The 18,121-nt window shown below is 37.3% G+C and overlaps 1 protein-coding gene across 6 annotated transcripts in view; it reads right to left on the reverse strand.

Moving 5' to 3' along the window:
• Positions 1-18,121, reverse strand: part of PDLIM5 (PDZ and LIM domain 5) — a 213,938-nt gene that overhangs the window by 4,589 nt on the left and 191,228 nt on the right. For all 6 annotated transcript variants that reach the window (XM_073805583.1, XM_019926429.3, XM_033857386.2 and 3 more), the window contains 4 exons: positions 16,033-16,207; positions 5,705-5,885; positions 2,958-3,078; positions 384-499 (listed from right to left, as the gene is read on the reverse strand). In XM_073805583.1, the coding sequence (XP_073661684.1) occupies positions 384-499; positions 2,958-3,078; positions 5,705-5,885; positions 16,033-16,207 (593 nt within the window). The remainder of the gene's footprint in view (positions 1-383; positions 500-2,957; positions 3,079-5,704; positions 5,886-16,032; positions 16,208-18,121) is intronic.

Genomic DNA, 18,121 nt, shown 5'->3' on the forward strand with positions numbered 1-18,121 from the left:
TCAGTAATAGATTTTTATAACAGTTTACTTCTATTTTAAGAAGTACCTATGTTTTCATAAATTACTAAAAGTACTCCAATAAAACATAGTTTAAAAAAAGTAAAAGGCTCTTATTGTTTTAAGAAATATATAGCTTCTCCTTATAAACAAAAATGTATCAAAAATAGGATTTTCTCTAAAGGGGTAAACATCACATTATTTTTGAAATTGCTAAACAATTTCAAAAAGTACCGAAAATTTTAATAAACAATTTTCAAAATCACTGTAAAAATATTTCTTGGTTTAAAGCACTGAAAGATATAAAAACTGTTACTCCCATTTAGCGCTTAGGCTAGAACCGGCCATACTGTGCTCCTTCAATTCGGAAACAAGAGTTTACTTACTGAGCATACAAAGCAAGTGTCGTGCCAGGTGTAGGCCAGAGCTTCCAGGAACATGTCACCAGCTTCTATGGGAAACTCACATCCATGGCATATAGTGCCAAAGAGGGCATAATAATCTGTATTGGGGCAGGGGTAGGGGTAGACACAAGTTAAACATGCCAAAGCTTTAGAATGATAGGTTTTAGAAAATAGCAACAAAATGGGAATTAAATGAGATGATGAAGATAAAGCTACTAGTAACTGGAAAATTTTCAGATGGCATAAAATTTGGCTTGAGATACACGCGTAGTATATTTCAGGTTACCCCTGGTAAACGTTATATACGCAGCTTAACATCCTCTATTATATTTTTCCATATAATACTCCTCAGTTCTGTCCAACTTCTTAAATGCCCAAATATGCATGAAGAAGAACACTGTTCTCTGATGTTATCAATAGCCATGATTGTTTCAATAAAATATAAGAGAACTTCCAGTAACTAGGAACAATAAGACTAATGAACATAAATGAAGAAGAAATACCCGATATTAGCAAATTTCATAGCACATCTGACTTGGTAAGGAAGAAAAACAAGTCACAGGAAACCTCCATGAAGAAATGCTGTGACTGAGTTTCTGGCTGGACTGTATCACAACAATATTAGCCACTATTTCTTTTGCTGTATTTTCTTTTCCATTTTATGATTTCATGCTGAAAATCCTTAGCCAGAGAACACCTCTTACTTGACACAGATTAGAGTCATAAAATATTAATATCTTCCTTCTGAAGAAAGCAGTTTTGACAAGATGTCTCTGTATTATCACTAAATTAGAACCTCCTGGCAATTTTCTTTTCTTTTCTGCAGCTGCTCTTCCTATGTGTGTTCACTCATGGTTCACTCTGTGACTTTGGACACTTCCAATCCCACCTGGGCTGGAGGAGAAAGTAGGCTACCACCCGCGGCGTGAGTCACCTTTCCAGCAATCCTCAATACTCCTCAGTGCCAGCTGTTCAACACGCACCCACAGAGCCCCACTGTGTGCCAGGCGCTGTTCTAGGCACCGGCTGGGGGCACAGGGGAGAAGACAGACGGGGTTGTTCACCTCATGGGTTTTACAGTCTCATTGGGAGCAGGATGTCATCATTTATTATATTTTAAAAATAAATGATAATAAACAACTTCAGATTGTGACAAAGACCATAAGGGAAAGGAAAGAGTGATGCGATAGAGAATAGTTGGGGGAGGTGTATAACACTACACTCTAGAGGAGGGTTAGGAAAGGCTTCCCTGAGGAGAAAACAGTTGTGCTGTGACTTGAAAAAAAGGGGGACAGAAATCACCTCAGAAAAGCTGGGGAAGGACATTCCAGTCAGAAGAAATAGCGAGTACAAAAGCCCTGAGGCCGGAAGTATCCAGCAGGTTCAGAAACAACCAAGGGGCCAGGTATGGCTAGAATCCAGTGACAGAAAATCAGGGGGAGGAGATGAGGTTGGCAAAGCAGGACCTAGGGAGGAGTATAGTTTTTACTCTAGTGGAAGCCATAAGGGTGTCAAGCACAAGCTGATTCACCTTCACACAAGTATTACTGTGGCTATCTGAGGGTAGGGGGGAAGAAGAGAAACCATTTTGGCTGGCAATTATAACGCCCAGGCAAAGAGTGAGGGTGAACTGGAGTTAATGGGGACAGTGGAGGTGAGAGAAATGAATGAATTCCATATCCACTGGGGTAGAACTGTTAGAATTTACTAATTAGATTGGGCAAAGAAGCGTCAAGTCATGCTGACCGGCCTCAAATTAGAAGCTGGCTGCTTCTTTAACTTGACTACTATGGACTATTCCCTTTGTCCAGCACCACCCTGTGAATTGCAAGGTAGAACAACAATAAAACCCCAGAGTGGCAATGCAGGGGGACTGAGTCGAGGCATAAAAAAGGAAAAATATTTTATTTTTTGAAACATGTATGTGGAGTTGTAATATCTAAGTAAGGATAATATTAATAAATAAGTGCTAAGAAAGCTCACTTATAGTCTTTGGGAAGGAAAAGGAAGTGTTCACAGTTTAGGTAATAGGACAAATGTCGTAGACTGGTATTTAGAGCCTGTTTTTAAAAAAATAATCTTAACCAAGGGAGCAGTCCAAACCACAATTACCCTGCCATTCAGTAAAAGTAATAAAGGATTTCCAATTTGTTGTCAAAGCAGTGGTCTTCAAGAGCATATCACTACTATATTCAAAAGTTGAATATTTATCATTTTTATAACCACTAAAAGTTCACTAGTGGAGCGTAAGGGGTGGCTTTAAGCTACACGATTTGGTAGGATTTATATCCAGAAGTTACTCGGGATTCAAGAATAATAGTTTTCTAAATTGCTTACATGGTCATTTCTCTTAATGAAGCTGGGAATATGTTTTGACCAAGTCACATGCAAATCTTACGTATTTTTTTTGCTATATATTTAAAGTAACATTAAGTGCTCCTAGAACATCCAGCAAAACTATTTTGCCCAATATTTCCTTTCGGCTTTATAGCACTATAAGGGACAATGTTTTGTCTTCATTCAAACCTTAAGAAACTCCTGGCTTTAGGATCTTACCAGTCTCACAGTAGGGCTCGCCGTCCTCCAAGTGAAAGACATTATTACGAATGGGTTTCCCACAGGCCACACACACAAAACAGGAAACATGCCAAGTTTGTTTCAAAGCATTGATGACTTCCTGTTATAGAAAGGAAATGGACGTAAAGAAAGGTGATGATTATTCTACTAGCTGTACCAATACAGTCCTTTTAAACTGACCCAAAGTAGACACACATGCTTTGTCTTTGCCTAAGCTTTTCATCTAATGAACTAGAGATATTTAAGGACAGACTCACAAATCATCTAAACTGATGCATCATATAAAATACGCATTTTCACAAATACACATCAATAAACTTACTTAAAGAATGAGTAGTGTTATTTAAACATTATAAATGTGGTGAATCCAAGTAAGCATTTCATAAGTGTTTGCTACCCTACATTCTGCTTTCCCTGAAAGGGTGTCAGGAAACATTAACTTGTAAGCATTTCACAGTATTATCTTGAAAATGTCATGGAGGAATGGCAAAACACTTAAAAACTAAAACAAGCCTATACTGTGTCGCACGATGGAAGCAACAACTTAATCAGTGTAACCCAATCATGTTTAACACATGGTTAGGATCTTGGAAATCAGCTATGGCTGTACTAAGCACACATTCATATGAGTGTCTAAAATTTGAACCATAAAGCACGGATTCTAGTCAACAATAATCCTATGGTTACATATACCAAGTATCAAAGACCTGGGCCAGATTTTAGTTAGTAAAAGAAGTTCTGGGGAGTTGGATTTGCAAGGAATTGTTTCTTTGAATTGACAGAACGAGATGGAGTCATTAAAAATCATTTTTGGGGCTTCCCTGGTGGCGCAGTGGTTGAGAGTCTGCCTGCAGATGCAGGGGACACGGGTTCGTGCCCCGGTCTGGGAAGATCCCACATGGGCCCATGAGCCATGGCCGCTGAGCCTGCGCGTCCGGAGGCTGTGCTCCGCAACGGGAGAGGCCACAGCAGTGAGAGGCCCGCGTACCGCAAAAAAAAAAATCATTTTTGAAGAATAGTTAACATTATAGGAATTTACTCTTTCCACAACATTTATCACAAAAAGGAGGATGCTATACATAAAGTATGGTTACAATTTTGTAAACGAATTACTCATAAGGAGCAAACTGGAAGAAAACACATCCTAAGGTTAAGAGGAACTCTCTGGGACTGGTAAATATATAGATCATTTTAATTTTATTCTTTACATGTTTTATATTTTCTAATTGTTGTAGAGTGAAATATTTTCTTTTCTAATAATAAATATTGTCGAAATAAAAGACAACAAAAAAAAAGATGATATAGATAAGTTATTGGCCATAGAAAATGCCATATTTCACTACTGAAGGGCTATGGGAAGAAATGGAAGTTATTTATATCCAAAGAGATCACCATGAACATGTACAAGTGGACATTCAACCAAATCATTTCTCAAGGCTTCTAGATCTATTCAACTCTCTATCCTTGAGACAGATTACTATCCCTTCTTTAACAGGTTATCAAACAACTAAAACACAGTCCAGAAAATCTGTCCCTTTAGTGAAGTTCTGGCCCATGTCTGAAGCAATGAGTTTAAGATTTCCATTTCCTAGAACCTCATTTAGTGCTAAGACTCTTACTTAACTTTATTAATCATTCTAGAACTCATGGAATACATTTATACACTAAAAGAGTATTAATGTATTCTACTTATTAATTATTTGTCATTTGAAAAGGTACGGGCTGAATCATTCTCCTCTTTTTCCTCTTCATATACTGTACAAATTAATAATATAGGAATATTCCAGTAGTATATTTATAATTTTAAAGTGTCTTCAAAGTTTTAGACCCATTTAAAGATGTATTCTAAAATTAAGGCTACTCAGTAATTCATACTAGCGTTTCTCTCAATTGGTATGAATTACACTTTCATTATTGTATTTTCATATTGAGAATATTAGAACTCAGCAATGTAATTTCCAAATTTTGCATGAGTTTCATATGAGTCCAGGTACCTTGGCTGCTTCTAAAGTAAAGTTTCAACTCCTGGTCACCCATAGGAAATGCCTTATCCTTACTTCACAACTGCAAATTGGGTATTCCAGAGTAGGAAATTCATTAATTCATCATTATTTATTATGTACCTGAATCCTAAATTACTCCCTTTTTGTTTAAAAAAAAAAAAAGGTGTGGCTTATTTTTCTATCACATGTATACCTCATAAAACTGAGGTTATATTTTTAAACATTATATGCACTCAAGAAAAATATATCATTTATAAGCCTCATGTTTTATATATTTCATGAGATCTGTGCCCTGAGCTTGAACCCTGACAGATGGGGAAGTGCTGCTCTCATAAAAGCGATGGAATTTAATTTAAAACAGTGAAGGTGTCAATTCTGAGAAGTCAGATGTGTGTGGTCCTGTGCGACCTCTTCATTCCTGAGCAAACAGGGTCCTGTTGAGGTAGCAGACCCACAGTAAATTATTTTTTCCCCACAGTGGCTAGACTTTCACCAGACAAGCCAGCACTCAGTAAGACAAAACCAAAGACAACTTAACCCCATGAGTCTGATAGACTTCTACAGAGGTCTATTTAGTTTTGTTTTGCAAAAATAAATAGTGATGAAAGCAGAGAGGGGATCAAGCAAGAAGAAAATAGAGAGCAAAAATGACAGAAGGGTTTCATACCAAAAAATTGTTCTGCTTGAAAACTCACTCGGAGTGAAAAGGTTTCCAATACTTACTCCAAGGATCTTCCTCTGGCATCGACCACATACAGGGGCAAAGAATCTCTCATAGCAGAGCTCACAATACAGGGCTCCCTGCTCCTCTACGAATCCAATGTAGGCCATCGTATTTTTGCAGTGAGCACAGTTAAATTCTTCTGGGTGCCAAGATTTCCCCAGTGCCACTAGGAATGGTCCCCTGCCAAAACAAAAGAGATCAAGTTGGCTTAGGAAAGAGGTTTCTAGTTAGCCTGAAGAGGACCTCTTGTACGCAATGTCCAAACAATTAAATACTTGCTCAATTGTCCTTCTCAGGGGTGCTGGAAATTTACATAGGAACTCTGCTCGTTGAAGTGAAAAGGACAGGAGAGAGGAATAAGCACTGAAGGGATTCCTTCAAGAAAGGCCATCTCTGCCCCCCGGTTTTCTGTATTCAAGGGATTTGGTAGTTAGGGTTTTTGAGCTGCAATGGGTGAGTGCGTCATGATTACGACTGAGAATGAGAATATTAACTGTGACAGAAAATGAAGTAACCAGGAAAAATATATATGGGCTAGGCAGAAATGAGAGTTCGAAATTTCCATAAAATAAACAAAAGGAAAAAAATCTCAGTTTGGTAATGTCAGCGTCTTAAAAACAGTAACAATTATTACTGGAAAAAACATTCTAGTCAATTTCTCTTCCCCATACATTGTTTCTTATACTTATTTCTCAACTTTGTTAAACACACCAAATCCTCCCCCTCCAAAATGACTACAGAAATTATAAACTGGGTATTAGAGATGGTTTGAAGCTACTTAAAAAGGTTTTATTTAATTCAAACATGACTGATTTTTAATGTACATTTGTATCAAGGTAAGAAATGTTTGTAAAGTGATTTTTTTTCCATTAAATACTATACAGCCATGAACTGATAAGATGGGTTTGGTTTGCTTGACAGGAATCCATTATGAAGATTTATCTAGTCATGAAGCCTGCGGACATTAACCTTTCTAGCCTCTGCAACATACTTTTCAGTAGCTACATCACACTAATTTTCATTCATAGAATGGCTTTACCTCCAAGCCACTTTTACAGTTATCTAATTTGTCCATGCAACATTCCTGTGAGACAGACCAGGGCAGTTATTATGAACCCAGTTTAACAGATGGAGAAGCTGAGATACAGAACGTTCACAAGGTATGACATATATCATAAAATCACTGATTGAATGAAGGCCAGAAGCTGAATTTCCTGATTCCTATTACACTGCTCTAGTCAAATGATATTCTGTCTCTGATCACACTACCATCAATTATCATCACTGAGTAACCACAGGGTATCTAATTCTTAGTAAGCATAGGATATCTGACTTTTAGATAGATTATTAGTGGGAAAAGTCACAGTAACGAGCATCACAAAGCCGAAACATTTTTTAGCCTCTGACAATAACAGAAACCTTGATATTCAGTAACTATCTTCCATTGGGAAATTCTTTGCAAATACACTGTCATTTTCTCAGAACCACTGTCATTTTCTCTGCAAGAGTCAGGTAAGTAGAAAGGCCCTTGATGAATGATTAAAATGTGTTCTGTGGGAATAAGAGGGTATTTTTTACCTACTTTTTGTTAACTTGTTTCTTATTACTAATATGATGCCATTTTGTATAAGCTAGTGCATGCAACTCTCTTAACATTTGAGAAAAGTAGTTTATTATTACTATTATTTTTAAACTTTAGGGTACCATTCTTGTTACCACTAACAAGGAATGCCTTTGTTAACTAATTCCTGCCAGGAAAAAAAAAGGGCTACAGATCACTTATTCTGTAACCAAATATTTTGGTAGGCTGTCCCTCAACTTGTAACTGGTTTATAAACTACAGTCCTACTCAAGAGTTCATTTCATTTTCTCAGTGTATACCTGGCAAGTAGTTTACTTTCAAAGATAAGCCAAAGAGTCACAATGCTCAAAGACAGACAAAGTTTTAGGAGAGCACTTAGCTCTTCCACCAGGTAGGTAGCTCGTTATGTAGGCCTGAAAGATCTGCCAGGCTAAATTTACTGTGTAAATTTAGAGTATGGTAGAACTTTAGGGTTTTATGCTATGATTTGCCTGGACATTAAAGCAGGTTCTAAACTATTTACGAGGGTGAATTTATCAGGGCACATCTTCAGCTCATCCAGAAGGGTGGATAGCCCCTGAGGCTGGTATCCTTATTGACTCTTCAGTTTGCAAAAGAAGTCAATTCAATCTCAATTTCCACTTTCTGTTAAAGCAGAAGTGGTAGTATGCACTTGGAAGAAAGAGTTTTCCTCCTGAAACATGCCCATCAGTGCTACCAAATATTTAACAAACTTCATCTGAGAAAAAAAAAAGACATTTAAGAACAGCTGACTGCATTTTCTAGAATTTCTAAAATATGTGTTGAGATCAACTCAGAGAACCCTGTTCTGTGAATCGGAGCAGACTGGGCCTGCCCCTTCCCACAGGATAATTCCTTTAATGATGGGTGCTAAGTGTGACACCATCAGTCTGCACTGACACTTGTGAAAGGAAACAGCTCCACGAAACCCACCCCTGCTCTTTCTGGAAGTTCCTGTTGAGAGTGCTGTTCGTTAGATCACACATGGCCGTTTTTACATGGATTCCTTGGAGAAGTTCCTTTCAGGTTTTTGTAACAAGAACGGTTTTGCTTTTTCTGGACAAGAGATTTTATTTTTTTATCTCACTGAACAGTAATTTGCAAAATTAATTTTCTTTGTTTTGTCAGCTGCTAGAAGGCTTACAGCCAAATTCAGTCTAACCAAAGGCAAGTATATATGTCATTACTGTCCAGACACAATGACAAATTTTTCTCCAGGCTTCATTTTTAATAGTCCCATCCATGATTTTCATTCTTCTTTTGCTCCCTTTTGTAATTTAGAAGGTTTTCTTATATTTCATATATTCTTAAAAAGTCTTTTTGAAAGCTTTCTGGGATAGAGTCCACTATATATAAATAAATAAATGACCCACTGAAAGGGTATTTTAAGGTATTTACTTAAGTTTCTTTGTCAAATTTGAATAGTGAACAATCTTAACGACAGTAAAGAAATTCCCTCTGCACCTTTAAAAAGTGATTTGAGGGCTTCCCTGGTGGCACAGTGGTTGAGAGTCCGCCTGCCGATGCAGGGGACACGGGTTCGTGCACCGGTCCGGGAGGATCCCACATGCCGCGCAGCGGCTGGGCCCGTGAGCCATGGCTGCTGAGCCTGCGTGTCCGGGGCCTGTGCTCCGCAGCAGGAGAGGCCACAACAGTGAGAGGCCCGTGTACCGCAAAAAAAAAAAAAAAAAAGTAAAAAAGTGAGTTGACAGTGACCTGTGCTCCTGCCAGCCTTCCTTTCCTACATAAACAGGCTCTGTGCAGATACTCCTCGGCTGAACTGAAAGAGTATCTTCCCCATCAATGCCACTGAAGTTATGTATAAACAATAAAATCTATACATAACAGAGTCCTGTCTTGTCTGTGTCAGCAGAGACTAATTTAACAAATTCATTAACACAGGATGAACAGAATACGTTCTTCTTATCCCAGGTAGGATTGGGTTTCCGTCTGGGAACTGGAAGGCAGGCTTGTGTAACTGCACAGTGGAATGAAGCATTCAGCTCCCTCTCAGAGCTCTCTGCATCCATGAACCCCCCTGAATCCCTGCTGACGGACAAGTGAAGGAAGGGGAGACAGCTGAAGCACTGATTGGCTGAGAGAGCAGAGCTATGGCGCGGAACTTTTCACCCTGTTCATTTTCTGTGGGACTGATGCCAAAAAAAAAAATTATTAATAATGGAAGGAAAGGTAGGGAAGGATGCTAAGGGAATAATTCAGAGAAAAAGAAGAGCTTAGTCAGAAAGGTGAAAAGAACTGCAAATTTCAACAGGCACAGCTAATAGGGATTTAGGTTGAAAATCAAACGCTTACTTCTTTTTTTCTTTGACTACCACAATAGGTTTATTGAACATCCACCATTCTCATACAGATACAAAATTAAAGAAATAGAAAAAAAATTTTTCCTGGTGATGAGAACTCTCAGGATTTACTCCCTTAACTTTCAAAGGTAACATACAGCACTGTTGATTCAAAGGCTTACTTCTTGCTTCCCTTTGTTATTTAATTCTTAACAGTAACCCTCACTGATAGAACTTAACTCTATAAATAGATGGAGAAAACATCAGAGAAGTTAGGCAACTTCTCTGAGATGATGTGGATCATGAACTGGAAAGCTAGAATCCTCCAGGGCCCAGCAACTACAGGTTAAAATGTTTTATTTAACCAGAAGTTAAGTGCATCAAAAGAAGTTAACAAGAAAGTTAAAAAAAATCAAAATAAGTTAATTAACAAAAGTTAAAAACAAAGCCACATAAAAAATAACTCACATGCTCAAAAATAAATATGGAATCTGATAGTTGGCTACAGGGATCAGTGAAGCAGAAGATGTGACATATTATACCAGATCCATATGTATGTAAGTATTGAAATCACCAAAATGAATTCCCATTATTAAAGATGTTCCTGAGGCAGGATTAATTTTTGAACTTTACAACTATGACAATTTAGAGCCCTATAGATATCTCATGACTTTTCCTCAGTGCCATGATTCAGGACTCCTTACTATGGCTATAAGGGCAGTACATATATATTACTTATATTACCAGGGTACTATGTACTGCTCATGACACTTACATTACTGCATTATGGTTATCTATTTCAGGTCTCTGGCTTCCTTATCAGGTGATAAAATACATGAAACCAGGGACTGCCTCTTAACATTTATATACTATGGTGCTAGTATGGCAACTTGCACTTGTTTTCTTTTTTTAATATATTAAAAAAATTGAGATGTAATTGACATATAACACTGTGTAAATGTAAGGTGCACAACGTGTTGGTTTGATATGTTTATGTATTGCAATATGATTACCCACCTTAGCATTAGCTAATACTTTATAAGTTTTTGATGGATATTTGTTGTATAAAAGTATCATTTTATGAGTAGACTATTGAACTTTATTGCTTGCAATTTCTTTCAAATAAAAGTAATTGGTTGCTGAAGCTAGATAATCCCCATCTCTCCTCTTTGCACCAACAGGATTCTGGAGGTATCTTTATTAGACTTACCACATTGATATGGCTGTTGATTTGCTTGTCTGTAGTTTTTACTAGAGTGTAACTATTAATTTGCTAGAACTGCCTTAACAAAGTGCCACAGATGGGATGGCTTAAACAACAGGAATTAACTTTTTCACAGTTTTGGAGGTTAGAAGTCTAAGGCCAAGATGTTAGCAGGGTTAAACTCTTCTAAGGCCTCTCTCTTTGGCTTGTAGATGGTCACCTTCACCTGGTCTTCCCTCTGTATGTGTGTGTGTCCTAATCTCTTCTTAAAAGGACACCAGTCATACTGGATTAGAGCCCATCCTAATGACCTCACTTTACTTCTTAAGGACCCTATCTCCGGTTACAGTCACAGTGAGATATTAGGGGTTAGGATTTCAACATGAATTTTGGGGGGACACAATTCAGTCTATAACAGTAACTTCCTTAAGGGAAGGGAGTAAATATGTCTTTGATTTCTGTATCACTGGTATTTAAAGGAGGTGGCACATAAAATACTCAATGAGCACTGCTTATAGGATGGCTATATTTCTATGAGAAATAGAAATATAGTCATCCTATAGTCTCATCTATAGTTAGACGAGAAACTGGAAATGTAAACCTCTCATCCCCTCGGTCATCTCTATGAGTCTAGGAATGCATGTATGGGGTACAAAGTCATTTGGTGGGGAGGAAAGAACCTGTAACTGTTTGGCCTATCTATTACTTTCTCCTTTCTCACTTACCCACTCTAACATTATGAAGACGAGTACCTTGCCACACTCAAGTTATGACAGGTCTGCTTAAGCTGTTTTTTTCTCCTGATTTAATATAGTAGTATATATGATTACATATATATAGAGTCACAATATTTATATATATTATATATTTATATATCTTGGTATGTATTTTCTTTACACAAAGTTAGAATCATATTTTATTTAGAGTTCTATAGTCCTTTTTCTATCTTAATACTATAACTTCTTCCTAAGTAGTGGAAGTTAAAAGCATGAATATAATTTAAAGTTAGATCTGAGCTCAAATGCAGGTTTTACCGTTTACTATCTAGGTAACTTCAGCAAATATGTAACTTTTCTGTGCCTCAGTTTTCTCATCTGTGAAATCAGGCAATTATAATAACTGTCTTACAAGGTTATAAGAATTTAATGAGAAGCCAGTTAAAATTCTTAGCACAGTATTTGGCATATGCTAAGAATACATTAAACAATTATTATCCAAAACAGCATCTTAATGGCACCATAATATTACATCATATAGATGCTGAACATTTTGTTCTTTCCAATTTTTCACTACAGTAGATCTGAACTCTTGGTCTATGCATTGCTCATAAATCTTGGTCTATGTCTTTGGTTATTTCTTTAAATGGAAGGACTAACACATTAAGACAAGAAGCCTTTTATTTTCAAGTAAAATCTTAACCAGAAGGGAAAATAAATAAAACCTATTAATAATGGAGTGCTCAGAGATAGAACTGGATGGTGAGACAGGCAAAAAAACTCTGCTGGCTTCTTCCTGGGGTAACTGAGATGGTCCTCCTTATGAGGAAAGTTTGAAAATAAGTGAGCAGGAAATAAATCAATAATGTTAAAATTTTCTCTGTCGCTGGAATAAACAATGAGTTTGTGATTGTTCTGGTGCTGGACTGTAGGCAAAGACAGGATAATAGCATTGTGGCTATTTTTTTTTTTAAGCATTTCATATCAAAGAAGAAATCAAGCACCATGAATCCCTTACTTCTTTCACCAAAATGCTAAGAAGCTAAATGTGAATGGTCCATTTAACTTTATGTAATACAAGTGGATTTTAATGCCACTAGATGTAACAGTTCAGAAATAAGCTAGTGTTTTCATAAGCCCGTTCTACCAGAGAAACTAAATATGGCTTTGGCTATATTAGTAGCCTGATTTTCTGTTTCCCTATTATATCAGCACTCCAAACAGTCAATCTGTTCATGAGTATGAGTTGAGGAAATGGCACTTCTATCATAAATGGATTGGAAATGTTCTAGAGCAATTTAATCAGAGCTTCAGTAGGATTTCCTAAAATGTAACGTTCTATCCATCTGTAAAAGGCAACTGACTAATCAAAGTATTGCCTAAATAATACAATTTAGGCAAAACATCCATAATCTTTTCAAGATTCAAATAAACCAAAGAATTATAAACATTAGATGAAAATAAAATGATCTATGGAGTTTTAAGCTAAAAATATGTTCAATAAGAGATAATCAGTTCAGTACCAACATTCAGTGACCCAGGTTTCTGAGATTTTCCAAAAACAATGAACTTTTCTACAAAAAAAATAAAATAAAACATAAAATTTGCCTTAGTTTGCCTTTACTTAAAAATATTTTTGAAAATTTTAAACGTTTAGAAAATAAATATAAAACAATATAAATTATAAACAAATAATGTAAATTACACTGTGGAAAACCAAACAAAAATATAAATTATAAAATAATCTTAAACTTCTCAGGTTCTGCCAGGTTACAATATTCTGTACTGAAAGTATCAAGCCTACAACTGCAGCTTGTTTTTAAAACAGGTGTCCAAGAGAATGTCACTTGACCTAACGCCTCCTTGCTTTGGTAAGTGATACTGACACTGAGGCCAAGAACTAGAATTATGCGTTGACTAGCTCTCTGAACTGACCACAATCTATTCAAGCTGCTTTAGCATTTGAGCACCAAGCAAATGTGCTATGTTAATTACTGTTATAGGATCTTGACATGAGCTAATACCTGTTCCTGTTAACTTCCCCAGTAAATGAAGCTCTAATGCTTAACTGATAACAAGTGCTGAGATAATCCAGAGTAGTATAAAATTTAACAGATGAGGGGGCAATAAGTGGTGGCCATTCATGTTTTTAATGTAATATTTATTTTACTTGGCAGAAGACTGTGCATTAAAATTATATCCTAGGCTAGCATTAAAAACTGAAACCATGGCAGTTAGGGGTGGGGAATGTAATTTCTATTTTGATCTTCATATATTCTCCATACTAAGTTTTTCAGATGTGCTGGCAGTGGTGATAGCAGGATATCACAGAATTTTATAATCAGACAACAAGAATCAGAAACTGATATGACTTGACATTTTGTTAATCCATCCAGTAATCACTTGCTTATTACAACAGGACACAAACAGCAGTGACTCCTGCCTCCATAAAGGGTGTTTTTCTCCAGACTAAAGAATCCCCACATACCAGTCTACATAACCAAAGCACCATAACTTACAGAAACAATGTTACAAGTCAAAACTTATTTTTATTAACATTAACCTTAAAAACATAACCCTATATAGAGTTAGTAATTAAAAACATTGCTTTATTTATTGAGACAAAGCAGTACCACACTAGATTCTATAATAGTTTAAATATTTCTGTTAAGACCCTATAGTAGTACTTTAAAAAAAATGTCTCTAACCAAATTGATACTATGATCTGAAGGGTGAGTGGGTCTAGAGTCATGTATGATCTGTTCAGGTCAAACACTCACCGAATGGCTTTTGTGTGTCGGATACTGTGCTAGACTCTGGAAACTTCTACTGATTTTCTGCTTCTCCCCATAAACCATTATTACCCCTCCCACTGCTGCTGGCTAATTCTTATACAGCAGGTGCTCACTGTGGAAAATACAAACTAAGGGAAAAATAACAGCTTACAAAATATCATGATTTCATTTCTGTAAAACAACATCTGTCCTTATGTGTGTGTGTCTTAAAAGTGTGAACTAAAATACTAATAGTGGTTGCCTTGGGATGTGGAATTATGCATGAACTTTTATTTTCGCTTTCTGTTTTTCCATATTTTGGCAATGTCACAATGAACGCAGACTACCTTTAAAAGGCAAAAGCTGTTTTTCAAAATCATGTACCCTGTGCTGTGCTCTTGACACATTTATTATTTAATAGTGAATTAAGGAGAAGAATATTTATATTTGGTTCTTAAATAAGATATTGAGACTCCCTGTGCTCCATTTTAAGTAGTAACTAGAAACATTATCCTAAGCAATAATTATGTAAGAGAGGAGGGGAAAATGCAAGTAAGTCTTAACCTTTTTCAGCTTTAGAGGTGCTGTTGTTTCAACTATTACAAAGCAAGGTAAATTAAAAATGATGAGAGAGCTTGAGCAGTCATTTCAAGTAATCATCTGTTACTGCCAACAAGACAACTCACAGAGGCAACAGGGTCCTCTGGTGGGATCCCTGCATTAACATTCACACCTAAACCTCATAACATTCTTCTTTTTTTTTTTTTTAGATGTTGGCGGTAGAAGTTTATTTTATTTTTGCTGTGTTGGGTCTTCGTTTCTGTGCGAGGGCTTTCTCCAGTTGTGGCAAGCGGGGGCCACTCTACATCGCGGTGCGCGGGCCTCTCACTATCGCGGCCTCTCTTGTTGCGGAGCACTGGCTCCAGACGTGCAGGCTCAGTAGTTGTGGCTCACGGGCCTAGTTGCTCCGCAGCATGTGGGATCCTCCCAGACCAGGGCTCAAACCCGTGTCCCCTGCATTAGCAGGCAGATTCTCAACCACTGTGCCACCAAGGAAGCCCCACGTCATAACGTTTTAAAAGTCACTTGTTCAGAAACGCTGAGGTTTATAAGTGCCAGTGTAATACACTCACTTAAGAGCTTATTTTTAGCCTTTTCTGCTTATCAGAATTAAAGAAACAATAAAATACATTGGGATAAAAAATATTTTAAAGAAGCAGATTATGACCTAATCTAAAATGTAAAGCATTTATGAATAGATCTGAAGGTAATTATATCTTTTAGAGCTTAGGTATTCAAAAATCCAATCTTCTTTTCTCAAGGACTCAAAGTTCTTTATTTTACATCATTAGTTATTTTTCATCTAAATGAAAGTCCTCACTTTTACAATTTGTGAAATAATGGAGTTCTTTGGGGTCCCTTTGAGTCTTAATATTTTATTATTCTCTGAAAAGCCACATTAATCATTATTTTCCCTTAGTTCTGACAGGAATTAATAACTGACTAGATTGGTATTTTTAGTTTTATTATCACAGAGCCCAGAATTACTTTTTATTAAAATAGATTCTAACAAATGTATATATATTCTTATGTGTCTACTTTAATACTATTATATAGAAATACAGCAAGAATATTTTCACTAATAAAATTTCTAATCTTCCAGAATATTAAAAAAAAATCCATATTGGTATTAAGTCCTTTCAAGAAAAAATTAAAATCAAATAACCAACCTGATGACCTGGTTGCAGTGGGCACACATCGGAGTTCGTTTCCCTGCGGGAATGTGCTCGGCCCTTTGCACCAAAGTGTCCTCATCACTGGGCTGGGGCTGCCTTTCGGCTGAGTTGGCTGATGCCACTGCTCCTGCGGATGTCCCGCTGCTTGCGACTCTTCTGGTAGAAGGTGCTAGGAGTTAAAACAGAAGAATCAGAATGACAACAAGCCAAATATAAACTTTTCCCAATAATCAAATAATAACATTACTTTAAAAAATAATCTATCCACTCACTTCTTCACTCATTCACTCACACTTATGGATAGGTTACAGACCAAACACTGGTCTGAGACTACAGAGTTAAAAAAGAAAAATTCAAGGATGACAACCCAGTGAAGGAGTTATGACAGATGACTGCAGAGGGTTTTGTAGGAAAAGCAGAGTCACCTCTGCTTCCAAGAGGAGATATGGTTAATGTTGAATATTGATGTTGAAATATTTCTAGTCATCCAGACATCTCTGTGAACCATTAATTAGATTTAACTCAAAATACGTCAGAGCACGTTAAAGATTTCAACGTGTTGAAGATAAAAGCAAAAATGAACTCCCTATATTCTGTCTCTTCCTGTACTGCCTAAGTAGACTGTGAAATCGGTCACCCGGTCATACAAGGCAGATACGTAAGAATCATCTCATCCTAGGGCCTTCCTCTCCCTCCTCTGTGGTTATAATGGGTCCTGCTGACTTTACATCACACATGGTTCTTGATTTCGCCCCCTCGTCTCCATTCCTACAATACTGTCCTGGTTCATGTCCTCAAAGTCTCCCACCTGGACTAACCACCAAATGCCTCGTCCGCCTTAAATTCGTACTCCCACTGCCACCGAGGACTGAAATCTTATCTGATCACAGCTCTGCATAAACCATTTCAAGGATGTCATTCTTCTTTGACCACTGAGTGTAGTCCAATCTTCTAAACACCACATACAGGTCCCTCCAGTGGTCTCTGCCTGCCGCACAGCCTCATCTGTCACCACCCTCTGCTTTTCTCTTTATGCTACAGTGAATACAAAACTGGCTCATTTCCCCTGTGAATGGGGCTATCTATTCACAGCCTGTCCTCACCTCACTTCTCTACCATTCTTCCTATTCACCTAGTAACCACCACTCATTAAGATGCAGCCCAGTCTGACTGGTGTGAGGTGATACCTCATTGTAGTTTTGATTTGCATTTCTCTACAATAAATGCTGGAGAGGGTGTGGAGAAAAGGGAACCCTCATACACTGTTGGTGGGAATGTAAATTGATACAGCCACTATGGAGAACAGTATGGAGGTTCCTTAAAAAACTAAAAATAGAAGTACCATAGGACCCAGCAATCCCACTACTGGGCATATCCCCTGAGAAAACCATAATTCAAAAAGTCATGTACCACAATGTTCATTGCAGATCTATTTACAATAGCCAGGACATGGAAGCAACCTAAGTGTCCATCAACAGATGAATGGATAAAAAAGATGTAGCACATATATACAATGGAATATTACTCAGCCATAAAAAGAAACGAAATTGAGTTATTTGTAGTGAGGTGGATGGACCTAGAGTCTGTCATACAGAGTGAAGTAAGTCAGAAAGAGAAAAACAAGTACCGTATGCTAACACATATATATGGAATCTAAAAAAAAAAAAAGTGGTTCTGAAGAACCTAGAGGCAGGAGAGGAATAAAGACGCAGACGTAGAGAATGGACTTGAGGACACAGGGAGGGGAAGGGTAAGTTGGGACGAAGTGAGAGAGTGGCATGGACTTATATATACATTACCAAATGTAAAATAGATAGCTAGTGGGAAGCAGCCACATAGCACAGGGAGATCAGCTCAGTGCTCTGTGACCACCTAGAGGGGTGGGATAGGGAGGGTGGAGGGAGACGCAAGAGGGAGGAGATATGAGGATATATATATACATATATCTGATTCACTTTATTATACAGCAGAAACTAACACACCATTGTAAAGCAATTGTACTCCAATAAAGATGTTAAAAAAAAAAAAGATGCAGCCCAGGAGTCAGCTGCTCCACAACTCCCCCCTGAACTCTCTCTCCCCG

This window comes from Tursiops truncatus, chromosome 5, assembly GCF_011762595.2.
Source record: "Tursiops truncatus isolate mTurTru1 chromosome 5, mTurTru1.mat.Y, whole genome shotgun sequence".
Classification (NCBI taxonomy): Eukaryota; Metazoa; Chordata; class Mammalia; order Artiodactyla; family Delphinidae; genus Tursiops; species Tursiops truncatus.